This window comes from Heliangelus exortis, chromosome 11, assembly GCF_036169615.1.
Source record: "Heliangelus exortis chromosome 11, bHelExo1.hap1, whole genome shotgun sequence".
NCBI classification, from domain to species: Eukaryota; Metazoa; Chordata; class Aves; order Apodiformes; family Trochilidae; genus Heliangelus; species Heliangelus exortis.
In genome coordinates, this window is record NC_092432.1 from 3,370,576 (window position 1) to 3,397,160 (window position 26,585).

General features: G+C 40.6%; 1 protein-coding gene across 6 annotated transcripts in view; it reads left to right on the plus strand.

Annotated features, from left to right (window-relative positions):
- Nucleotides 1-26,585, plus strand: part of CERS3 (ceramide synthase 3) — a 49,584-nt gene that overhangs the window by 9,856 nt on the left and 13,143 nt on the right. For all 6 annotated transcript variants that reach the window (XM_071754225.1, XM_071754224.1, XM_071754227.1 and 3 more), the window contains exons 2-10: nt 8,124-8,306; nt 9,899-10,016; nt 12,006-12,124; nt 15,552-15,609; nt 16,491-16,541; nt 17,690-17,782; nt 18,062-18,190; nt 19,710-19,816; nt 21,685-21,841. In XM_071754225.1, coding sequence (XP_071610326.1) covers nt 8,125-8,306; nt 9,899-10,016; nt 12,006-12,124; nt 15,552-15,609; nt 16,491-16,541; nt 17,690-17,782; nt 18,062-18,190; nt 19,710-19,816; nt 21,685-21,841 — 1,014 coding nt within the window. In that variant the 5' untranslated portion in view covers nt 8,124. The remainder of the gene's footprint in view (nt 1-8,123; nt 8,307-9,898; nt 10,017-12,005; nt 12,125-15,551; nt 15,610-16,490; nt 16,542-17,689; nt 17,783-18,061; nt 18,191-19,709; nt 19,817-21,684; nt 21,842-26,585) is intronic.

The following is a 26,585-nucleotide window of genomic DNA, read 5'->3' on the forward strand; positions in this document are numbered from 1 at the left end:
TTTTTTTCTAATATTTTATGGTTTCGTTGTGGATTTTTTTTTTTTTTTCTCCCTCCCTCCATGAGATGATTATCTGAAGGGTTAGCAGGTGCTGGTCTGTTTTATACAGGGAAAACCAAATTAGAGTGACTCCTATGATGGTCTTTGGATTGAGAGAGGAATAGGTGTTAAAGAGATTTTATGTGTAGCCACTAATTATTCCAACCTATGAGAACTGCTTTTTATTTTAGAAAGAAGTGGTGCAGCTTACAGTGTAGTTTTGCTTTTCTACTGTTTGTGTCATTATTCATTAAGTGCTTGTAAGAGCATTTCTTTCTGAATTGGAAGGGAGGAAAAATAAACAGGAAAAATAGTGTTAGCTACTGATGTAAATATGAGTGCATTAAAAAAAGTCTTGTACATAAGTTGCTTGAAAGAATTGAGTCAGTTCTAATTTTGATCTGTAAAATGCTAAGAAAATATTCTGTAAGAAATTCAGTTTGAGTTTTTTCTAAGCCTTACCTGTCGAAGATCTGAAGAAGCTTGTGCTATAAATAACACATTTAAACAAGCTGCCAGAAAGGGCTCTTTCCCTGTAACACTCAGGTGGAGGTACTCTGGTTCATTTCTTCCTCTGTCTTTTTTTGTAATGTATACTTATTTTTAGCTAGCTTCCTAGCTTGGGTCAGATCTTCAGCTGGCAGGCCACTGTTGATGAAGAGGCTATGTTGGAACACATTTAGCTGAAGATCTTCCTCTTGCATTTGTTAGGACATGAAAAGGATGCCAAACTGTGGCTGGAATAATGAAACAGCAGTTACCTTGTGACTCCTCCTCTGGGTGGCTTTGTGGGTGGAGAACGTCTGGGCAGGCTGAATAAGCAAGAAGGGGGTAACCAACAGCACAACTGAGAACAGCAAAACAGGCTCATTTTAGGGTGGTGTAGGGATCACTGAAGTCTTGAGCAGCTACATAGACCTTGTAGTTGAAGACCCTATTTCAAGAAACTGAAGTCAGGGCAGTTTTCCAGAGCACAGGTGCCCCAACCCTGTCCCTTTCTCTGCCTCCCAAGAGCTAATTTAAAACCTTGAGTCATGCACCATGCAAGTGGAGAATCAACAAATTTTGCCTCTGCACCCTCAGGACCTCTCTGGTGTTCTTTCTCACTGCTTTCTTCCCATGGCTTGTGGTACTGTTGTAGTTATCCTTGTTGTGCTCATCCCCTTGTTCCTCTCCTGGCTGCTGTGTACCTGCACACTGCTCTGTTCTCTGCCCTTAACCTTATCTTAAGTGACCAAGAAAGCTCATAACTCTGATAAAATCTCCATTATATAACTTGGCATGTTAACTCCAGGCTTCTTCTTTCAAATAAAATTTTGGTAAGCTACAAAAAATAATAATTCTTGCATCTTTCCCCACTAGTAGTAATCTGAAGAAAAGTGTTAAGATTTTCCTTCCATTCTGACAAGTGTTATCAAGAAGTTCTTGAAGACACTGATAGTGTCCCTCTAGGTCTGTTCAAACTTTTTGTGAATTAAATTTTAATACAGCTTTTTTTTTTTTCTTTTCCCAAAGAACTTTTTATCCAACTATATCAATGTCATGGGTTTTTTAAAGCTTAAGAGCAGACATAGTTTGAGCTGAAACTGTCCAGTGAGAGAGCAGTATTTTACCTTCCTCAGCTGCCTTTGATTGTCTGAAATAATTCTAGCTGCTCCAAAATGATTTACCTTTAAGTAGAAAAAACATGGTAACTTTCACCCAGAAAATGAGTTATTTCAAATAGATCTGGTTCTATTTTTTACCCCAGAGAACAGGGGAAAATATAAAACTCACTTGCCACCTTAATTGGGATTTATTGGAAGGGCTATTTTAGCCTGCTACAATATCTTAATGAGTTTACAAGGTAAGGTGATAGACTTGTAAAAGAAGTAAAATACTCTAATTGCCCTATAACTAGGCACTTAAACTGTTTACAATTGAGATTTGTACAAGCTAGGGAATAAATTTGTAGTTAAAGGTCTCACAGCAGCCTTAATTCAGTGGTTTTATGTGTATGGGGTATTTCAGTGTTTCATCATAAGAAGCCCTTGAGTCCACCAGCTCTTTGATTCTGTGCTGCCACTGGTTGTAAGTGTCAGCATGGCAAGATGTCATTCATGCTTTGGCTCAGATTGTGTGGAATTTAACTGGAATTGTGTCCAAATTCACATTTGGGCAAAGGAGATCAGCAAAGACAAGATGCAAAGAGATTGTAGCATCAACCCATTATCCTTCATTCAGTTCTTCTCTCCACAGACCACAGCTCCCACCTTTTGTGCCAGTCAGGTGTGAAACACTGCTTGATCTGAAACCATTAAATTAAAGTTTCTACATGTGGGGTTTTGGGAGTTCATTAAAACTCGATTTTCTGTGCTATTGGGATTTTTTTTTAAGGTATCTTTTAGGCAAAGCTTCTGCTATCCTCAGTAGGAAAAAGATGGCACAATTGTTAGCAACAAAGTGCAGATCCTGTATTTTTTCACTTGTTCATCGTGGTGATGATTGCAGTTGGAACTCTTTGAACAGCATGCTATCTATTCTTAGCAGAACACAGATCTGCTGCTGAAACTTGCACTTTAACTGTTGCAAGTATTGTTTAGACCTAAACAAAACCAAAACCTGTGATATGCTGGGTTGGTTCTTTATTTACTCTTTTAAACCACTTTGGTTAATGTTGATGATTAACAGCCTAGAACAGCTTTGCAATCTCTTTTGATATCTGGGAGACTTGATTTTTCCCAACAGTCACTGCACCAGCTTTACCAGTTCTAACAAATGATGAAAGAAATAAGTGATTTATGTAATTCTTGCCTTTTGCTGGTTTCCATCTTTCCCTGTTACACTTCCAGAGTCACACTTAATAGATAAAGAGAAAATAAAGCTTCTTTCACTTGCATGTTTGGTGAACCATTGGGTTTTCCAATTTATCTAGTTAATAGGGATAAGAAATCCTCTCAGCACATCCCTCAAACCTGAATATCACCTTCTCTTTGTTTTGGTTTGTGAAATGCAGTTGTTGCAAGCAAGAGCTTTTGTGTGAACAGACAAAGCTTTGGTTTTGTCTATTTATTCCCAGATTGCCCAGCCAGAAATTCCACTTCAAAGCAGCCTCCTGATTTTGTTTTTCAATATGTAACAATGTGACTTTTGTCCACCCAAAGTCTGCCCCTTTTTTTGCTTAACAGCATTAAAAATGCAAGTTGCTTTCTTTAAAAAGTGCATATATCAAGGATCCAAGGAACAATGCTTTGAAAGAAACCTTGGTACTTCCCAGCTGTGTAGGCTTTCCTGTAATTATAAAGGATGGAGTTCCTGAGGTAATCATTCCTGATATTCCTGTTTTGCACAAGCCCATTAAACTAGATCAGGCTCCAGAGGAGATCCTTCCTTAGCAAGGAGGTGATTAGATTTCTTCAGTTGGAGTATTACATTTCCAAGATGCAAGGGAAATATCCAGTTTTCTAAAGTATCTTTACTGTTACCCTGACTTCTAGGTCCTTCTAAACCAAGATTCCAGAAGATAATATTGGTGGTGCTGGTGTATGGTAGGAATTTGGGAAGGAGCAGGATTTTTTTTTCACCCTAGGTTGAGCAGAATAGGGGTCAATGAGTGGTTGTCTTTTCTCACTTGACACCTTTGCAGCTTGCTTGGTGCTGTGACAAGCTGCAAGGGGAAAAAAATATCCTTGAGCTCAGCACCCTTCACAATAGCAGGTTCATGCTGGGAAGGCTTTCAAGTTTCTTGTTAGAGCTGGTCCCAGATGAAGCCAAGCTGTGCCTCTGCATCTGCTGACCATTCTTTGGAAGCAGTGTGTGTGAGGGGAGAATTGTCCCACAGCTTGAGATTTATGCAAACTAAAAAGATTGGTTTCCTTTGAAACCCAGTATCTACTGCCTGGTGACAGCACTGGAACTTGTTGCCACCACTTGACAGAAGTGTCCTCCAGATTTATGCTGGTGTCCTAGGGAAATGAACCTCAGTCTCAAGGACTGCAGTCAGAGCCCTCCTCAGAGATTAACATTTCTTGGCAGTATAAAATGAGCCTGTTGCAAAACACACACCACTCACCCAAGTGGTAAGAAACTGGTTCTGTTTTCCACCCCAGATTTTGGGCACTGTGTAAGGAAATGCCCAACTACCTCACAGTCACTGCTCTTACCTTCTGGGACACCCGAAAAGACTTCTACCTATTTAGTAGTCCCTTCCACAAAAGGATCCTTCCCTTTCCCACTCACACCCTGGGAGAGGTGTTCTCAGTGTAAGATTGCAGGGCCAAAGTGTCACTGAGCTTCCTAACCTGGTAGGATTTAACAAGTTGCCAAAATCTTTGGGTTAAAACCAGAACTAAAAGATGGGATATGAGAGCTTGAGATTGCTCTACTTGTAGTGTACCAGAACAACAGCCCCTGTGGGGGAAAAAAACTCTTTTTTTTTTTTTTTTTTTTTTTTTTTTTTTCAGAAAAAGCTGCATGGAAACAATAACAGGACCATTTTCTCTCCTGGGGCATTGGCAATGGGGCTTCTAACTTTATGTAGTCCAAGAGCAGAATTTGCCTTTTTTACCTGACACAGATGTGGGATTAAAGAACCCAAGAAGTCACTTTGCTACAATTGTCCCTGTAAACTGGTAACAGGAATTCCTGAGGACAGATTAGCAAAGGGCAAGTATGGATTTTCTAAGAGACAAAATTTGGTAGAGACAAATGATCTGGATGCTTTCTATCCATCTCCTCCATCCTCTGGCCTCTCCTTTCATGACTCACACAGCCAGTGTTTGGGGTTAAAAATTCAAGGTAAATAATTGAAAATTAAGCTGTCAAACCATAATGTGGAGAAAGCTGAGAGTGGAGATGAGCCTTTGGGACAGTGGTTGCTGTACATGTGAATAATCCATAGAACTGATTATTTGTATTGGTGATGCTGTGAGAGCTTTGAAAGAATTTCTTTGGCAGATGGGTTGGAATAATGGATGGGTTCATCTTGAAAAGTTTGAGTTCCAATGCAAATTTTAATCAGGGTTCCTAGGAAGTTGCATGTATATATTTGTGGAGAGGGAGATGGTAAATCTACTGCTGAACTACTCCCAGTTAATTGGGTGGTGCTTCCTGACATGGAGACTTCTGTAAGATATGGGCTTCCTTTTCATACAGAAAACCACAAAGTACCCCATGGGTTTTGTGGGATGTTTCTCAGCAGGCTAAAAGGCCCACAGGAACAGAGAACCTTGCTTCTATATGATTTATGGGACAGAACAGTATGGAGTTCCTATACATTTCAGGATCTCTATGATTTAAGGATTTACTTACACAGACACAGCTGTCAGCTGATTCAAGAGCAAAAAATGCAGGAAGAAACTAAAATGCTCAGGTCACTGCTGCCACGTGTGTTTGGAAGCACTTCCTCACCTTCCAGATGCTCCAGGAACTTCATAATGAGAACTGAAGCTGAGAGAAGATGGGGAAAGATCCCAACCATTTAAACAGTTCCTGTTATGGAGATGGAAATCTTCAAGCTTGCCTGGGGAATGGCCTGGGTTGCTGCAGTGAAAACACAGGTTGGATGTAGGGTGAATGTGCACTTCAAGGGGAATGAAACATAAGAAAAAGCTGCAGGCAAACGTGGCATCTCATCACCAGTTCTCTAAGAATGGCTTGGACAATGTTCATCAAGGATGATCTAATCCCCTGGGTGCCAGGCAAGGCCTGGTATAGATACAGGGCTTACAGAAGAAAGAGTTTCAGAGGACCCCTGTTTCTCTGAGGCTGTTTGGTATTTGTGAGAAATGATTTCTACTGAAGTCCTGTGGAGTCTGGATCAGACCCCAGAATCCCTTAAATTTTAAGCATGTGCTTATGAGCTTAGTTTAACAGCAATACAGTAACTCATTCAGGACCTGAAAAGGCAGTCATAAGGTAAGGCATCTGTGTATGGAAGACATGAATTAGTGGGATCCCAAGAATCCAATCTGAGAACACAAACTGCTGGGATTTTCTGGGGTTTAAGTGTTCAGGGTGCATATTCAGACAGAACCCATCTCCCCATAATGCAGCTGTTAGTGCTCTTTGTGTTAGAATAGATTGGCCTATTTTTATTACAATCAATTTGTGAGAGTTTGCCATGAACAGCCTAGTTTAAAAATACAGATATATTTAGGAAACAGAACTGTGTAATGAGTCTCTCCCTTGTTCTTCTAGGGCAGTTTGTCTGCAAGCTTTGCTGTCTGACCTAAAATGTCAGGTTTCAAAGCCCTGCTTCATTATCATGGCGCCTGCTAACTGCAGTTAAGGGTCTGTGAGCAGCCCCATTATAAATCCCTACTTCCAGGGGTTTATAATTCAGCAGTAAAAAAAAATTGCTCTAGGCTGAAACTTGGCATATAAAGTCTCAGTGCAGGAACAATTGTGATTTCTCCCTCCTTGATTCTTTTGCACTTGATTATACACACACACACACAATTCATTCAGTAGGTTTTACTGTCCTCTTTTGGCATTTAAAACAGATTAAGTGGCTGGGTGATTAATATTTCAATGCTGACTACTGTGCTTGGCCAATAAATTGATTCACAGTGCCTGTTAACCCAGCTTGGGCTGATGGAGACAAGTCACCCTTTCCCAAACCTGCTGCAAGGCTTCAGCTTACTGGAAAAAAAAAAAAAAAAATGATCCAGTGTGGATCATAGGTTCATTTAGCTGTTAATTAAAGCTGACTTCAGAGCCAACCATGTCCCAGTCTGGAGAGCTGCACTGAGCATGGTGTGGTGACCCAACATGGGTGGAACTATGGGTGGCTGCAGGCAGAGCTGAAGTTATGTGGTCCCTGCTTAAATATTGAGGAAGCTGGGAAGGCCTGGACTGCTCTCTGTCCCCAGCATCATTTGATCTTGTCACTTGATCCTCTAAAATTCATCACTGGGAGATCTTCCCAGGGGACATCTAACTCTAGGAGGAGACTTGGTTGAAGTTCTCCCAGCTCGTTTCCTCATTGAAACTGTGGTTCAATGAAATCAGCTATCAGCTATTTCCCTTTTTTTTTTTTTTTTTTTTTTTTTTTTTTTTTTGTTCTGCTTTAGTGACAATTTTAGTATGGAAAAAGTTATTTAAATTTATTACTCCTAGAAATTATAGAAAAATTACTTATTTCAGCCTGGTGGAAAACATTACAGTAACTTTCGAATTTTTATTCAATGTTAGAACATTTTCATGGGATATCTGACATGTTTGTACTGTAAAGTCCTTACAATTACATGAAGGATAACAAATTTCTGGATATATAATGTAGAATGCAGAGGTTAAAAATGACACTTTTACAAGAATGGCATGTTTTGGTTTAAGTGGTTTTCCGTAGCACTTATTTTTGACATTTTTTTAATCTAGGATTTGGTCACAGTTCAAGCATAGTATTTCCTGCAAATTCAAAAAAAACCCAAACCTTTGCTGTGCACTGTGTAATTTTCATAGTTGGTCCTGTGCACAGATGTTTGCAAAATCAGAATCAAGGTGTATATTTCCATTACCATACTCAACAGTGAAATGTCTTCCTTATTCCAGAACTGAGTCCCCCCCCTGGGTTTTCTCATTTCTTTTCCTCTCTCCCACCCACTTCCATTTAATTTACAAAGTCAGCCTAGGGAAGATCAATTCTCTTTAGGATCTTTTGTGTATTGGCATCTGAGAGATTATGAATAATTCCAAAAGATTTGACCAGGCACTAATTAGCCCAGTGTGACTGAAATGAGACAGCAGCTTTCCTCCTTGCTCTGCAGGTTTCAAAAGCCCTGCACTGATTTATACCAACTCAAAATTTACCTCTATTATTTTATCTTCTGATGGATTATAATCCCACCCCATGCTCTAAACCAGAAGGTTTTCAGCTTCCTCTAACTCATTTTTTCCCTGTTGTTTTTTTCCTCCTGAGAAAACTGACCTCACTGCCTACATCTGTTTGCAGTTGATTTGAGCTTGTATCTTATCTTTAGGAAATGTCCTGCCAGCTGAAAAGCTCTGTTCTGTGCAACAAAGCTCAATGTGTTTTAGTTTGTGCATTTTCTTTCGATTACACTTTTTAATTATCTTTTTTTTTTTTTTTTTTTTTTTTGGCCTAGCATGGCACATATATTGAAGACCCTCAACAGCTGGTTCTGGTGGGAGAACATCTGGATGCCCATCAATTGCACATGGGCCCATTTTGTGGATCGTGATGGCCTTGTCTTCCCCAAACCACACCAGTTATATGCCACAATACCATATGCTCTGGTGCTCCTGCTTATCAGATTCTTCAGTGAGAGGTAAGAAACCCAAGCACAGTTTTATGATTGATCCTTAATGCTCAATTTTTGTGACAAATAAGATAGCTTTAGGTTTCGGTGTTCTTTATAAAGGGGGATTTGTAGGAGGGTTGTTAGAAAAGTACAGCACAAATAATGTGCAGGTGAAAATTGGGGAATATTTTCTTTATTGAGAACACGTGGTCCAATCTGGAGGGAAAACATTACTATCCAGCTTTGCTAGAACAGCATTTGGATGATTACAATTATCCCCTTTCACTAGATCCCATTAATACAAAAGCATTTGGGTTTCCTTCTGCTTTTTCTCCAAACCAAACCTCTCCTTTCCTTTGGTCCTCCACCAGAACATTTGTGTGAGGCTGATACATCCCAGGTGTCTAGCTGTAGCAAAGCTAGGCAGACTTGGGGATCTCAGAGTTTCTTGTGAACATTTTATGCAGATCTAGTCATGCTGATTCCCTTTTTTCCTCACTTTGGCTCTGCAAGATGGTTTGCTTTTGCAGCTGGAATCTTATGGGACAGGCAGAGGTTGGCTCTGCAGAAGACAGCTACAAATATATTAAGATTTGTAGTGCTTTGACTTATTTTTTTGACTTTTTTTTGCTTTAAAGCATGTGATTACTAGGTTTTTATAATTATTTCAGGATAGAGTGAGGAAATTTGGAATGTCATAAGTTGGACATACTTAAAACAGAACTAGATAAGATCATTCATGTTAGAGATCACAAGTAATTTGGATCATATGTTTTGTAACCATTCTCAGTGTCTCTTGAGTAAATGCTTGCCCAACTGTGTCTTACTGTGCTGCTATTGGAAACTGCTTGTGTGAATAATTAGCCCACACGTCTGGCCTGCAGTGAATCTGCCCAAGAATGAGACAAACTGACCACTGCTCAAACAGAAAAGAGAAGCATTTGGCTTGCTCTGCAACAATTTGTTTTGGCAAATGGGAGAGAAAGAGAAGCCTTCAGCCTCTGGGGGAGCTGCTGTGTGCCCCAAGATAGAGGCCACAAGCCAAATCCAATGTTTTGGGTGGTGGTAGCCCTGTGAAGCAATGTGCTAAGTGACTATGTGCTACTAAAAGCAAGTATCCCAGTAGCAGCCTTTCAGCTCACATGGACAGAACATCTGTTCCTGTTTCCTCCTCCCTTAACTGTAATGCAGCTCTGAAAACCACAAGGACACAAAAATCCCAGAATCACAGAATGGACTTTAAAGATCATCCAGTTCCAACCCATCTGCATGGGCAGGGACACCTTCCACTAGACCAGGTTGCTCCAAGCCCCATCCTTCATAACCTTGAACATTTCCATGGAGGGAGGAATCTTTCCTTCTGCTTTATAGCATTTCATTACCACAGACATGAATCCTTGGGTCTGTTTTTTTTTTTTTTTTTTGCATAACTGCTAATTTGCTGTGGTTCTCTCTTGGGATCAGCTACAGGGAGATTCCATTCTCTCACAGTGCATGGTCATATCCTCTGGCAGATGAAATGGCTTCAGATTTATTTTCTTCATATCCTAGCATGAGAAGAGCTGAGGTCTTGTAACTGTGTTGTATTTTTAAAGCTTTTTCCTGGTGTGTCTTTTCAGATATGTTGCTATACCTCTAGCAAAAGCCTTAGGTATAAAGAATGTAAGACGTGTGAAGCCACAGCCTAATCCTGTTCTAGAGAGTTATTTCCGGGAGTGCTCAAAACATCCATCCCAAGTAAGAGTTCCTTTTTTTTTTTTTAAACTAGTTTTGGCTTTGGAAAATCCCAAGTCTTACTGTTTCAATCAGGATCAGCAATGACATCATGGGATGAGTTCCAGCTGATTGACAGATGACTTAATGTATTTGGGTTCTTGTTTCTGTTCTGCTGACAAGGGTGTATGACATCCAAACCAGAAAATATGTTTAAGATGTTTAATTTTCTGGCTTGCTGCTCTAGGTTAGACTGTTAATAATGTTTCAAATGAAGATCAGTGTTCCATCTTTAACTCAGTCTGCCTGGAGAAAGCATCAGCTGACATCTGTTGTTGGAAAGCAGTATCATATATATTGCAAGCAATAATATTGGAATGCTAGCATGGAAGCCTTTTGATCCATTATATTGCTGTATACTTAATGCTTGGCTTATGTGAGAAAGCAAAACAATCTTTCTATTACCTTGCTATTTGTTTTTAAAATTGAACAGGAGAAAAATAATAGCCAGTGGTTACTATCTCAAAAAATGAGACAACTTGATAGTTGATGGGAAACAGGTTCTTTGCTCTGACTGCAGCCTCAGAAAGTCCACTCACCTAACTACAGTGAGCAAACAATTGCAGTGTTCCTGCACTGGGCTTGAAAAAAAACTATGTGCTTTCTAGTAATGAGGGATACTGATGATTATTGATACCTGGATCTTCCCTTTCTATCCCAAATTCTGATATTCTTTCACTGTGTCTTTTGCCTGATACCATCAGGAATAGAAGTGCTGGAGTTCACACGTGAGCTCTTTATCTGGCCAAGTCTCCCAGTCTCTGTTTGATACCTTCCCTCTGCACGAGCAGAGTTTGATGATAAATCTCTGGAAGGAAGCACAGCAGTTTTAGCACCATCAGGCCATGAGGGTCAGGCTGCCTTCTTTAGGTTTCCAGCTTGGGGACCATTGTGCCTGGGGGCAGGTGGAGACCTGGCCAGCAGCTGAGGGCTTCCAGGCTCCAGCATCTCTCAAAACAAATCTGGTGTTCCTGCATGGCAAGTAGAGAGCTTCCAGCCAGCAGGATGGGGCTGTTTGCACCCCTGTCTTCCCTGGCAGCCTTTGCTCACCTACCAGAGCATTCTCTGAGGGCAGAGCAACTGAACTGGGCTTGGTGGAAACAGCTCTGCTGCCACCTACTATGTGCATTCTAACCTTGGAGGGGGAAAGAGTTTCTCCGGGGATGAGTCCAAGGCCACCCCTTCTCCTTCAGCATCCCCAGGGGAGGTCACCCTGCACCTTTGGGATGGAGGGGAGGGAGAAAGTCTACAGACTGAAGCAGGTGGGGCACAGAGCACCCAGAAATGCACAAATCTCCCTGGCTTTAGCACATGCTATCATGGCTTGCATGGTAGAGCCACCTCATCTTCAGAGACACCCAACCATTGAGTGGCTGGATGTCTTTCTGGGCAGTGCTCTAATCCCAGTTTATTGTAGGTGTCAAAAGGCAGGTCTGGATTGTGCTCAGTAATAGCAGTTGGTTGCCCTGTGCCACAGAAGTACTTGGGATTTGAGAACAGAGCTGAGGTCACTTAAATTCCAGGCTGGTGTCTCACCTGCTGATTTAAATAGAATATGTTAATGAATTATAATCAGGTAAGATAGCAAATACAATGTTGATACATGACATTTCCCCCTCCAGCCCCAACCTCTTGCTTAGCAGTAGAATTTGCATCTTTGAAACTGCCAGAAGCCACCAGAAAGATGGATCTGAGCATTTCATCCTGCTTTATTTATATTAGATGTATATAAATAAAGATATAAATATATATAAATAAATTTATATAAATTTAGCATCTTGAAAATTGAGGGTTTGAGTGTCACTCTGAAGTCAAACCAGAAAGCCCATACCTATCGTTAATAAAGTTTTCAAATGAAGACTTTACAGCAGCAGGAAGCTGATCTGTGATCTCCAACAGAAATTGTGACTCTGGAGCACATCTTGTTGCTACCACTGTTCCATTTTTTTGCAGTCAGAGATTCAAGGCCTTGCCAAGAAGTGCAACTGCACAGCTCGTTTGGTGGAAAAGTGGTTTAGGAGACGGCGGAACCTGGAGATCCCAACGGTGCTTCGGAAATTTCAGGAAGCTTTGTAAGAAAAGATCAATGCTTTTGGTTATTGTGGGTTTCTCTGTTTTGAAAAAAAAAATTGAGGTCCCTCCTTTTCAGGGGTCTTATTTCCAGAAAGCTGGATCCACCCAATGAAGGTTTTGGTTGTGCAGACACAAACAAATTGAAGGGAGCAAGTAGTTTTTCTCCAAATGTTGTGACTTTAGAAGATTAGGCTAACAATTTATCTTGAAAAAGAAAAAACAACAAAAAAACTTTATAGTTTTCTTCACTGTGTAATTATGAAGTTATTTATAGGCTCCTGCTGCACACTGCTTAATGAAAACTTGCAGAGAATAGGAAAATATTTTTCTGTCTGCCAGTAATCATAGGGGAAAAAAAAATGTTTGCTGGCTCTTGTTTATGTAGGTACCCAGGCTCTCATTTGGGGATGCTATTATGTGCATGGAAGTTGGTTCAATAAGAGCAGGAGTCACAGCATCCTAAGTAAATGATAGGTGTCACAGCTTGAACATGGAGTGCTCTGCAAAACACAGGATGATGGGAGTGGGCCCTTGAGCAATTCTGAGTGATAAAAATGGGTATTTGAAAAGTTTCAAAATCTCCTGCAGATGGCTGAAAACTGGAGAAGGATTCAAGGGCCTGATTTTTCACAAATGTCTGAGAACTTCCCTATACCTATATGTGGTACTATTTAGCTATTCCAGTGTTATCCAAAATCTCCTACAAACTGTAAATCCCTTCATGGGCATGGCTTTACTTGCATGTAATTTCTTGACCCTTTTGGATGCTGAAATTAACTACCAGTGTAAAACACTTCTCTAATGTCCTGTGTATTTGAATTTTGCCTAACATAATTACAGTGGCAAAAAAATCACATTATTTTAATATTTAACCTATTGTAGTGTAGCATAAGGAAAGAGGGTTAAAAGCATAGCTACAAAGCTAAAAGTTGGGCATTTTATCCAATATTATTTTCAGTGTGAATCAATATGATAATGACTGAATGATATTTTCTGTTGAGTATAAATCCAGTTGATTGATATATTACTCTTAAGCCTGAGCTGAGTAAACTGTCCTAGCAACCCAAAATCCATGGTTTATTTCTGCTGTTGTTTTCTGGATCAGGCAACTTCGTTTTACAAGGGGACCATAAGATTTCCTGCTATTGATCAAAGATCTCCCTGCCACAGTTGCATGTTTCTAGTACTACACAGCTAAAAACTGAAATTAAAACTTGCTTGGCAGCTCGGGTGAGAATGAAGCAAACAGGTTTTTCTTGTGCAATTTTGTGAACCTTGCTCTGTGTTTTGTTAGTGAATCTAATTGGATATAATTCTCAAAGCCACAAATAAGGAACAGACTTATTCCACATTAATAGTCAGTATTACAAGCATTATGAAATTTTTGAAAACCTGCAATCTCCAGGATAATTTTTTCTGAATCACAAGGAAAATGTGATGAGCCAGATCTAAGCCATACTTAAGCTATTAGTGCTCCCAGTTAAGCAACCCTGGAAATCCTTTTGCATGGAACCTTCCCTGCCTTAAAAGACTTACCAGCTTTTAACTTCACGTGATAAATTCCTGTTTTTAGACTCAATTGAAGAGAAAATATTCTTAAAGTTAAAAAAGACAATGCTGTTTGTTGCTGTGTCTGGTTGCCAGGCCCAGAGCTTAAAAGGCACATTTGGATAAAATTTGGTGAATATGGATGAGCTTTACTCAAGGTTTTGTTCACCAGATTCCTAAAGGAGCTTGGTTAAATGCAAAATGAGGTATTGCTCAGGCAGTCTGGCACATACAATGAGTTCATCTGAAGTACTCTATTGCCAAGTGTGTTCAATTTGTGTTTGTAGGGCTGGGGACTAATGGCACAGTCCTGTTAGGTGCTCTGTGCTTTGGATCCCATTGAGAGAACTGCTTACAAGTTGCAAGGCCCTCAGAATCAGTCCCACTGTGTCCACTGGGCTACTTGTGGCTTCCTTGCCTGAAATGGGAGGTTTGAAATGTTTGGTTTTCTTGTAAAATGCTGACTTGGTCTTAGACCATCTCATTCTTTCAGAAGGGATATCAGCCTCCTGGTAATGCAGGGCTCAGAAAGGAGAGGGGCTGCTTTTACCAGACAGGTTCTCATCATCTCCTGTCATATTTGTTATTTCATTAATTAATGGAATCATTAATGTTTGCCCAAGACCACACTCTCCTTTATATACATCTCAGTGTAGTGTTGCTCTTGGGGATCTCTTCTCCATTTTGGCAAATTCAGGGAGCCTGGGAGGCTGTGTTCTGCTCTCCTCCAGGATACTTCTTATCCTAGAAAATGTTCTCAGTGGGCTGGGGCCCTGTGCCTGTCCCTGGATCACAACCTTTCTCAGCATGCAAAGTCCTGCAGTGTTTTCCTACTGATCTTGAAGAGCTGCTCTGGGAAAGGTCAGGCTTGTTCCTGCCAAGGAGAAGAGTGGAAAGGAAGAAGTTTTCCATCACCTGTAGAGGTGGGAGTGGGAACTCTCTGGCTGAAGCTCCAACCACACCCAGTCCCAGGGACAATACCTCCCACGCAGGCTCCCGAGTCACTGCACTGCTGCTTGCTGGCTCCAAATCACAGCATCCTGCTCTGACATCTGTAAGCAACAACACAGTTTTAGGTTGCTGAGATACACAAGAACTTTTTTGCCTTTGCTGACTTACCAGATCAGTGGTGAAAACCTGAGAGCTTTATCTGCCTTGCTGGATATCCACTTAAGCCATAAAAAGCCTGGATCAGGCTAAATGCTGGCAAACCTGGCCAAAGAGGTGTATATTTGAGGTGTATTTTTGAGGTGTATATTTAATTCAGACCTCTGGTGTAAGACATAAACTCACCCAGTAGCTATTAAAGTTTCACAGGGCTCCCCTGTAGTGAAAAATAGATGTTACAAAGGGATCAAAAGAAATTAAGCCAGCAATTGGAACAAGTCTCTGCTGGTGCTCTCAGCATTCACAGTGTTTGATCAGGCTGGAAAGTATGTGCCACATGGATGGAAGACCTTGTTGAGTCAGGGAACTGGGAGATGTTCTTATTCCAGTCTGAGTATTCTGGAGGGATTGGTACAGCATGTGTCACTGGTGTTATCAAACATTGATTTTTAGGGATTTTATTACACTTGCTGTGACACTTCTCTTGATCAGCTCATGCCTGAACTGGAAAACTACTGCTGTTGTATCACAATCAAGATATCTGTACTGTGATAATGTGAAATAATTTACTGCTTCAGCAATTAGTCAAAGCTTAAGTATTTACATATCAATAATTCACATAGATAGTATGTGACAACCATTAATACAGAGTGTGAGGGCACACTTATATGAATATTATCTCTGATACACAGTGATTTACAATAATTCTGGCTCAGAATATCTATAAAAATTAAGATGCCTGGTTCTTATTTTTTCAATTTAATTTTGCAGCTGGCGATTTTCATTCTATCTCACGTCCTCCATTGCTGGATTTATATTTCTGTATGATGTAAGTTTTTTTAAGTATTGATTTATTTATTAACAAAATAAGGACTGATTTCTTGATCTTTTTGAAGCCCATTGAAAGACTCACTGGCTTCAGTGGCTCTTTGGGTTCAGATCTTTGTATGTATCTAATCTGGGTGATAGGCTGCAAGATGCACTGAGGTTTTCCTTAGTTTTTAAATTCTCTTTCGAATGGGTGTGATTAATATCTTGAGTAAACAGTGTTTTTCAGAAAGTTTTAAGAAGTCACATGATTTTGCAAGAGGCCTTGTTAACACCTACAAATGCATCACAAGGCCACGTTTTTCTCAAAAGAAGCCATAAACCTTTTCTGGCAGCACTTTTGGGGGAACCACAACAATGGTGTGTTTCACAGCTATTTATTGAGGTGTTGCTGCTGAGTCAGAAGTTGGGAATAACAGGGAGAGTGCTGCTTGTAACTCTGTGAGCACTGCCTAGGGTGTCATTACTGCTTCTCCTGAGCAACAGAATAGTTCTCAGGGTGTTTACCTTCATCTGGCTCTTTTCCCCAAACACTGTTTATCATCAGGCACCGGTGATGTGTGTGGCTGGTAAACACAGCAAAGTCTAATCACTGTGGCAACAAATATTGAGTAATTGCAGTAATAAAACACACTAACTGCTCGGGATGATGAAATGATAAACTGGAATGTTTCAGGTGTCCTGAAAAGGAGCCAAAAAACTGGGATCTATATGACAGATCTGAGATGTAAGATCTCTTTAGAAATGGCTGGAGAACACTTATCAAGACTAATAGCTTCTTAGCCTGCTGCACTCGGAGAAATTTAAAGTATTGAAGATTTTGAGTTAAAATGACTTAGTGCTGCTCAGCTGATGAGTCTCTCAATGATGTGTCTTCCCCAGAAACCTTGGTTTTACGACATATGGCAGACGTGGGTTGGCTATCCCTTCCAGGTGAGCTGTCTGGCACGGAGCCATTGGCCTCCAGGCATTCCAAGTATTTCCCCACTGGAAGTGCTAATCCCCAGCAGGGTTTCTCACCTCCCAAGGGGCACCGCCTAGGGAGGTGCAGCACCAAAAACCTTTTGCCCTTCTTTGGCACCTCCTGCTGAGGGTTGCAGGACTCCTCCAGGATCTGCCTGTGCTGCAACTCAGCCCTCCAGCCAGACCACTCTTATTTCCACCCATCCCAGGTTACCAGATGTTATCTGGGTTGACAGTTTCAGTGCAGAACCCCTGAGCTTGCACCAGCCCTGATGATGCTTCCAGTTGCTGTGGGAGGGTTTTACTCAGGGCATTGCTGGGCCCTAAGGCTCTGCAGGGATTTGTTGGTATAATGTGGGTTCCTGCTCTGGGGATTTCTGCTTAATGCTCCCCAGTGGTTCCCAAGGGTGTCACAAGGCTCTTGTTTCTTCTATTCTTCTATTTTACTACCAATCCTGTAACAGATGTCTGATGAAACTTGTTTTTCTTGCCCACCTTCCAATAGTTCTTGTGTACTATTTTTATAAACTGTGGCAAATCACACTGTTTTCTTGTTCTGTCCTACTCAGTGGCCAAAAATAAGAAGAATCCTTCCTCCCAGCTGAGTTTTCCCAGCTTCTTATTCGTGGGACCTGATATACTGAGCCAGGGAAGCAGCCCAGCTCAGCAACTAGCCCTGAGCATATGCATGGGATTTTAGCATAAATAGCTGACATTTTAGTCACGGGGTGTGTGAATGTTTAAAATGTTAATTGTTCCCCAAAATGGAGGGCTTAATTTATTTGCAGTTGCTTGTAATTAAATGCAGAAGCACTCTGCGTGTAGTTCTGTGGCAAAAACACAGAAAAAAAAAAAAAAAAAAAAAAAAAAGCATGCTGAAATTCAGAGGTGGGGAAGCAACTGGAGAAAGCAAAGAGTTTCATCTGCGTAAAGGTTAAAATATTTGGCTCCCAGAACATCCTTCTTAACGAAGCCCAGAACAGGGATTTAGTTAAGTTTAATTTTTTAAGCAAGACCCAGCAGAGGAGCAAAAGAAGTGAGGAAAGGAAAAAAGAAGTAATTTCACTTGGCATTCCCTTTTTGCTGTTCTCAGAGCTGACTGTTTTTCTTCCTTGCAGACTGTGCTGCCGTCCCAGTACTGGTACTACATGGTTGAGATTAGTTTTTACTGGTCTCTCATATTTACCCTCGGGATTGACAACAAAAGGAAGGCAAGTGGTCACCTTTCTTTGGAGCTACAGCCTCTGCTTCTGTGAAGGAGGGTGGAAATGTTGAGAAGGGGAAAAAAATTGTCCTCCTGGCTTTGCTGCAGCCACATGAGGGCAGCATCAGTCTATCCCTGGCACACCTGCACCCATCCACGCTCTCCCGTTTGCCAGGGGAATCACCACTCCGTGTGTGGCGAGTCCTGCGGGTCACTTCATCCCCACGGACACCCTCAGGGGTGCTGTGCTTCCTTGGCTCTACCTTTTTTCTTTTCTCCTTCGCAGGACTTTCTGGCTCATGTCGTTCACCACTTGGCAGCCATTGGGTTGATGAGTGGCTCTTGGTGTGGCAATTACGTGCGTCTTGGAACCCTGGTGATGTTTGTGCACGATACTGCAGATTTCTGGCTCGAGGTAACCTGCCTTCCATCTCCTTTTTTGTTTGCTTTGGGTTTTCTTTGGTTGGGGGGGGCTTATTTGTTGTTGCCCAGGTTATGTTCAGTGATGTTTTAATCTTTTTTTGCCACAAGTTTCATACAATCCCTTCCCCACGGAAACGTGACGGCAGAGATTTGTGAACTTCAAGATAAAAAAAAGAGCTTGTAGATAATTTAATTCTGTTCCAGAATCCTTCATGAGAAAAGAGCAGAAGAGAATTTCTTCTCTATAGAACAGGGGCTGCCAATACAGCTGCCCCCCTGGATTATTCTTGTTTCACTGTCAAAATAAGACCAAGTTGGCTGGCCTGTGAATAGCTTGTCATGATACCAATTCACAAGCAAATCTAGCAGCCAAAATTTTGGCTACTTCTTCCAATTGGCTTAATTTTGTCAGCATTCACACCTCTGTGTTGATCCAAGGGATACATCTGCATTATACTCTTCTGGCTGGAGACACTCAAGCTATCCCTGAACAAGATACCAAAGGTATCTACTGGCAGAAGAAAAGTTTCTTCTCCTGGAAAGGGAAATCCTAAACTAAATAATAATGTTTAGAAGAGTTTAAGATTTAGAAGTGTGCACAGCACTGTGCTCAGAGAGACTTGCTGTTGGATTTCTCTGAAGACAAATACACAGTTTCCTTCAAGAGGCTTATCCTGGTTTTATCACACCAAGACTGTGAGAATAGTTTCATCACCTCTTCTGGTGGCAGTGCCAGTGTAAGCTGCCCCTGTAGGCTGTTGTCTCACTGTTCCTTTCTGCTCCTGCTACTCCATCCCTTGTGTTGGAACAATTAATTTTAGGGTCATGCAGTTGGGATTGATCCAGATTAAACACATACATATGTTGTGGTTTGTTTGGGTTTTTTTTTTCTGGATTATTTTTAATCCTGAGCTGCTTCAAGTTCAAATTAACTGTGTGGCTTCACAAACAGCTGAGCTGATGACTGGTAGGACAGCAGTCAGATGAGAACTGAAGTTGGGTACCAGAATAACTTCAGTCAGCCCTACCACTCAAAAGTTCATCAAACTGCTGTTTAAAATTTAGGCTTGGCACCTGAATCTTTGTTCACACTTGAGAACTGCTGTTGCATTCAGCAGTTCCCAGGGTGATTCCTAAATGAAGCATGGAGAGTTGTACAGTTCAGCAAGGGGAGAAGCAGTAATTATGATCTCTGTAAGTTGGAAGAGAGCAATCCTGGGATCTCCAGCTCTGTTTTCAAGAGGACTTTGTGTTTTCATGACATCAGAGAACTGTCCTTTAGACTGTTGATACAGAGTCCTTTCCTCTAAGATGAAAGGATAAATATAAACAAAGAATCTGTTTTGATACTGCTTTATTAGGTATCAGTAAAATGCTTGCTTTACATGCCAAGTGGGGAGGAAATTTTTGTCCTGCTTAGATGGAAGATGAGTCCTTGTTTATGAACATGCAGAAAGGAACTTATGTCAGAGAATGTTTGTAATATGTTTGGTGTTTTTTATTTAATACAGGCAGCCAAAATGTTTAATTACGCTCACTGGGAGAAAACCTGCAATATGCTCTTTATCATCTTTTCTATTGCATTCTTTATCACAAGAATCATCCTGTTCCCTTTCTGGTAAGCAATATTTAATGTAGTTACAGTCTTTTATGTCATTCCCATATCCACTGAGAGGTTACTGTTGGTTGTGATGGAAAAAGGAAAGACATGGATTGTACTTTAACGAGCAGAACTTCCATTATTGTTGGAAGACAAGTGAGAAGACTTGGCAAAAGCTGCCATTTTTAAAAAGAAATTAAGTAAAAATAGTTTTTTAATGAGCCTTTTGAAAATATGCTAACCTAAATAAAGGTGTTTGTGTGTCATTAAATAATTTTCATAAACTGTAGTTAAACACTATGAGCTCCTGCATTTTCAAGGGGATTGAGCTACTTAACTAGAAATCCTTTTCCCTTTCATTCCATCCTTTCTGCTGTAGCTGCAAAGTCAGAATATAGTGCATTTCCTGTATGATTGTAGTGAATTTTTCTGTAGTGTAGAGCCTTCTTTTTGCTAGGTAGTTCTTGGGCAGTACCTCACCTTACTGAGCATTCAGAAAAGTTAAGGTGAACCAATTAATTGGAGGAGTTAATGCAAATAAATCATAACTTGCTAAATATTTGCATGGCTTTGGAGTGCTATGATTTAATCTGCTTTGGGGTACCCACACAGGTGCTTAGTGGGCTTAATGCTTAACAAGTTTGGCTTTTAAAAACTGTTTAATGTGTTTCACATTCATGGGTTCATTGCCTTCCTCTAGTTTGCCTTCATGCCCCTCCCTGCATGTGGACAAATCCTCAGAGACTCAAGCTGGTTAAATTAATAGTTCTGAACATTGATCAACACAAGGTTTTAATTTCCTGTACTATTTTCTTTCAGAAATGCTCATGTCTTTTACTCGTTTTGTTGTTTTTTTTTTTATTAACTGTACAAGTGATTTTGAATCATTTTGCTTCACTGAGTCTCTTTCCTTGAGCTTGGAAACAAAACATGATGAGATTAAAGGGACTAAGAAAGCCCCAAATAATATAGAAGTAGGGAAGTCTGAAGATGGACAAACCAGATGTTAATTAACAAAAAGCTCTGTTGAAAAGTCTGTAGGACTTTCTCTGTAGTGTGGGTTTCAGATTAGAAAGGCTTTGGGTTTCAGATTAGAAAGGCTTTTGGGTAGACAAGCTCTGGGTTGCATTGTATCTAGACCACACAAAGATTTTTTTAAAAATAAGATTTTTTTTTTTTTCTAACCTTATTGTATTGGATTGACCTTGGCTGGACACCAAGCTGCTCTACCACTCCAGTCCTCAGCAGGACAAGAGCAGAGGAGAAAATAAGATGGAAAAAAAAATGTGTGTCAAGATAAACACAGTTTAATATAAAGCAAAAGCAAAAGTTGTTAATGGAAGCTAAGGACAACAAGAGATTTATTCCCTACTTCCTATCAGAAGGTGATACCCAGCCCCTTCTTGGGAAGCAGGGCTTCAGTACAATTAGCAGTTGCTCCTTAAGACAACTTTTCTAATAATGAATGTCCCCTTGGTCCTTTCTCTTAGCAGATGTCATATGGAGTCATATCCCTTTGGTCAGTCTGGCTCTGCTCTCCAGGCTGTCTCCTCTCTGAAGATCTTTCCCACCTCAGCCTCCTGGTGAGAGGGGATGTTGCAGAGACTCCTGATGCTGTGCCAGTGCTCAGCAGTAGCCAAAACACTGGTGTGGTGTCAGCATCTCCCATGCAAAACACAGCCCTGCCAGGGCCACACCTCAGCCAGACCCAATCCACTTTCTAGAATCCTTTCATGCCAGACTCAAATTTCTCATCATTTGAAGTCAATATTTCATTAGAGATGCATCATCTGCTTGACACAGGGCTTGTTAATTAATCTGTCTATTGAATATGAAATTAAGTTTAAAGAGAATTTCTGCACCATAACATGACCTTTACTTTTTAGGATACTTCGTGCCACATTGTATCTGCCTACGTACTACTCCACCACTCCAGTCATAGCATATTTTTTATTCAATGGGATGCTATTGATTCTTCAAGGCTTGCATTTATATTGGGGTTACTTAATTCTCAAGATTTTGAGAAGGTTCATCTTCTTAAAGGTAAGAAATTTTGCTTCTGCAGAAAGATGTGTGAAGTATCAAAGAGATGCTAATATCTCCAATAGATTTACTTGCAATTTCTTTTCCTGGAACTCTCATATTGGCAGTTTTGATGGGATCTACAAAGTAGAGATGTTTAAATGTGCTTTCTACCTTGTGTCACACCCAAGGCTATAGATCAGAATACCAAGACTTCAGCTAAAGTCTTTTTTTTTGCCTGTATCTGATGTTTTGCTCTGAGTAAATGGGAAGTGAGCTGTTCCAAAAATTGAAGCCCTAAGATGGTGCAGAACCCTTTGGAAATTTCTGGATTCAGAGTCAAAGCCTTTTCACACTGGACTTTAGTAGAGATGTAATAAAAAAAAAAAAAAAGAGGAGAGTGATGACATCTTTCAATAAATACTGCACAAAACTTGTAGTAAAAGTTCTTTAGGTTTGTCTTAATCAGAGGTCAGCTATATTTACACCCTGGTTTAAGATTAAGAAAATTAAGATCTGGTCTTGTGTTATGACACAATGCTACAACTGAGTGTGACTATTTCAGAGAAACAGGGCAGGTCTGGTGCTGTTGTGTTAAAAAAACTCTTGTGGGGACAAAGCTATAAGGAAACCTTTGCCATTTAGTTCTTGTTTGATTGCCTGAAATAGTAAAGTTTTCAAAGGTGTCTTGTCATGAAGCAGGTGGTGTGGTGTAGATAAAACATTCAGCAAAAAGCATTTAGGGAAGGACTTTGGAGAATGTCTGAAGAATTGGCATAAGCATTGACAGGTATATTTTGCTAGATGAGGTGAAATTTAAGTTGTGCTACTGAAAAATGATATTTCTTTTGAGGATGCAGATGCCAGAATTTAATTGAGCTGACTGTCCTTTTATCTGAAGCAGTGAATGCTTTGGAGCATCTTAAGGAAACAGAAATATTCCTTCTATCCACATTTAATTGGTGTTTGACTGGGAACAGGAACAATCCTGTGATTATTGGATTCCTTCAACTCTTAGGCAAATAGACAGCTGGGTATCAGAGGGAGACACAGGGTCTTCCCTAGAAGAGAGCTGCAGCTACAAACTCAGTCCTGGGACAAATCCATGGAAGGAATGGTTTGCCTTGTTCTGCTTCTAGAACTGTGCTCCCTTAGGCACTGAAAAGCTTGTTCTCCTTGCATGTCATTTACCTCTGCTAGATGAATTACAAAATTATTTCTGACCTGGCTTATTGAGTGTTGAAGGGTTTTACTACTCATTTCTTTTTTTTTTTTTTTTTGATTTTTGGCCTTGTCTCTGTGCTGTTCTCACACAACTCTGCTGGGAAGCTCAGGAGGGACACCCCTCTGCCTTCCAGCTGAGCAAAGAGGAAGCCTTTGGCATCCTTCTGCGTCTGCATGGGTTGAGGTTATGAGAGCACAGTGCAAGAAGGGTCTTCAGGTACAGCAGAGAAGAGAACACTACTAGGCCAGCTATATAAGGCCATTCTCCCCTGCCTGCTTAGATGCCTTTGTAAGGGGCAGAAATGTTTTATTTTTGAGATAAGAGCCTCTTCATTACTCATCGCTAAAAAATGAGAAAGCATCGAGCCTGCATCCTTACCATGGATTTTTGATTCCTTATACAGCTGTCTCAGAAGGCTGTTTCCAAACAATATTTTGACAGTGGTAGCAGCAGCAGCCCTAGCCCTTTTCAGTCTGGATGACTTCAGCTGGCTTGCATCTGCAGCCTGTTTTCCATAGCGGTGGCAAACTTGGCTGTGAAAGCAGCCAATGCCTCCAGAGCTGGAAAGGCAACGTTGAAAAGAATGGTGTTGGCAAGGCAGTGTTTTTATACCCACATATTTGTTCTAGACATGCTCCACACAAATAGCTGTTACTATTTTAGTGAAATACCAGTACACCACCACCCTTGTATTAGAAGGGTTTTGTTTCTCTGCCCAAGACTTTTTAAGTTTTCATTCAGAAAACAGGCGATTTTTGACATTTTTCTTGAAGCAACAGTTAGCTACTTCAGATGGAAAAATGGAGTCATGATGTAACTGGGAATAGAGACTGATGTTGGTGTTTAACTGAATGAAGCTCTGAGCATCCCAGATGTGCAGAGGATTTTTTTCAGTATCCTCTGGACCTTGAGACACCCTGGGTTGTTGGGATGACCAGTGAAAATAACTTGAGAGGAGCAGTTCACAGCTCTTAGCATCCATCCAGGATCCCTCCCCTGTCTGTGTCCTTCTGAACTGTGTCATCAGACTGGAAGTCAGTGGGCTTGAATATTTATTTTCAGTGGGAAGTATTGTTGTCCCTTGTTGAAGGACAGGTTAAAGGCTTGTCTGGGTCAGACATGAAAGGTGGGGAATGTAAACAGGAGTGCCCAAGTCTCCAGGGTGTCACTTATCCACTCTCTGCCATTACCTTCAGTAAAAGAAGAATTTGCACTAAAAAAATCTTGTGCTTACCCTCCTCCCAAATACTGCTGCTAGAGGTGAATGAAAATGAGGAAGAAGGCAAGGAGGAAGATGATTTTCCTTCTGTGTCCTGTTTTCTCAGGCATGGGAGTCTCTGGCACTGGAGATGGTAGCACAGAGCAGCTCTGGTCTCCAGGGATTTGTGCCACTTTTCCTCTGGCCCAACCTTCCAGAAATGCCCTAAGAGGGGAATTCTGCATCAACAAGCTCAGCTGGACTCAGCTACTTTGCATGAAGCAGCTTTTTATTTTCTATAGGGGTAAACTTAAGGGGACAGGAGTATTCTACATTTTTTAAATCAAAGATATTCTTACTTCTGGGAAAAAAAATATTAAATTCCAAAAAAATAAAAAAAGAAGGAGCCCTAAATGTCCTTCCTTCAAAAGGACAATTTGTGACCCTGTACACAAGATAAATGCATGTAAGAAAAGCCCTTCAAGGTCAGACCTGTAGCTGTGTATCTTAGATCAGTTCTGCTGTGAGAGGAAGGACATTTTTCAGTGTAATTTCTTTTCAAGTTAGGTCAGGCAATTGCAATGCTTGCTGCTGGCTGCCATCTTGATGGCCAAGGCCTTTTGTTGCTAGGAAACTCCGTGTGTTTCTGTAATATTGTTCAATTACATGGTTAAATTACCCACTTGTATCAAGTTTCAAGCACCACTGAAACATGTCTAGTCATCATGTCTGCACATATGAGAATATTTTAGGAAAATTGAAAAAACATATAGAGGAGCATGGCTGTATGCACTGATTTGAAGTATCTCGCCAGGAAAATCCCATGGAGATGAAACATTTTATTTCCAGGGTCAGAAAAAGGGAGCGAATGACAGCAGCTTAGAGCCACATGATTGCAGCAAATTAAGATGTAAAATAGATGTTAAAACCATTACACACTGAGTTAAGGTTTTCAGACTACAGTGCTTTGAATCTTGAAAAATATGTGTAAGTTGTAGGAAATGGGCATGGTGTCCACATGACTCAGATACTTCAGGGCTGATGCAAAGTCCATCCATGGCAGAAGGTAACAGCAGGTTTTTAATGGCCTGGACTGTGACCAAGAATATGTTTTCTTTCTTTTCTTTTTTAATTGTTTTATCACCACCAGACTGTCTTCAGGCTAAGGCAATGAGCTTCTTACTAATGGTCACTCATGTTCAGGAGTCATCAGCTGCAGTTTTAGTTGGTTCTCCATGGTTCTTTCCTCTTCCTGAAGCAGAAAAGCCCCTGCAGTTCTGTAGAGCAGAGTTTTGGACTTGTCATGCTTTTTAAAAAAAAATTAGTTGGTGCCACCTATGTGCCTTCCCTATTTGTTTGGTTTTTTCAGTCAGTAAAAAACCTCTGAGAAGAGTTTGGTTGGGTGTAGCCTTGTCCATGGTTTGTTCATTCCTTATTTGGTCCAAATTCCCAAAGGAACAGTGAGAGGTCACGCTCAAAGAATGACTAATGACAGAGTAGGGGGGAGCTGAAAATGGTAAGAAAATACTATTTCGGGCTTGAAATGAGATCCTTGAAATATTTGTTATGATATTTCTGCTGTTTCCAGCAATCATTCCTCTAATTCAGCATTTAGCTCTGTCTGAGGCTTGCTCTCTTGCAATCTCTGCCCGTTCAAGTTGACTTTTTTTCCTTTATTCTTTCTTATAAACTGATGCTGGGGTGCCAGTAGAGTCCTTGCCATGTACAGTGGTTACCTCATAAAGACTCTTTAAATCAGTGACTCCCTTTTCTGTACCATAAGAAGTTATGCTACTAAAACTGTATCCCTAAAACTGGACCAGAATACTTGATATGTTTTAATATTAAGGTGTAGGCAAGGCCTGAAAGTCCTTTGGAGCACAGAGCTGATTTCCAAAGCATGCCCTCACTATAGAGTAACAACCCTTACACCTGCAGGGATGCTGGCCTGTGGTACTTTGTCTTTCTTGATGCAAATTTATCTCTTTAGAGACTTGTTTATAACCCATCTTGTAAGTTTTTAAATGCAGTTCTACAACTCCCAGAGGAGATACAACCTGCTCCTGACAGATGCCTTTAGCTGGGTTTAGTTCAGACTCACCTCACCTTCTGCAGAACTTCCCTTTTTATTGTTTTTCTTCTTTTTTTGTGTGTGTGATGTGTTGTGTCTGTGCTCATTTTCTCACTGAGCTGTGCAGCACCTGGAGATATTTAATCCTACACAGAAATCTTCTTTTTAAACTACAGTAAGGAAAGAAAAAAAACATCTATATAACACAAAAAGTAGGAATGATGATTCAGTCCACTGTAATCTCTGTGCAAAGAGATTACATTTGAAATCT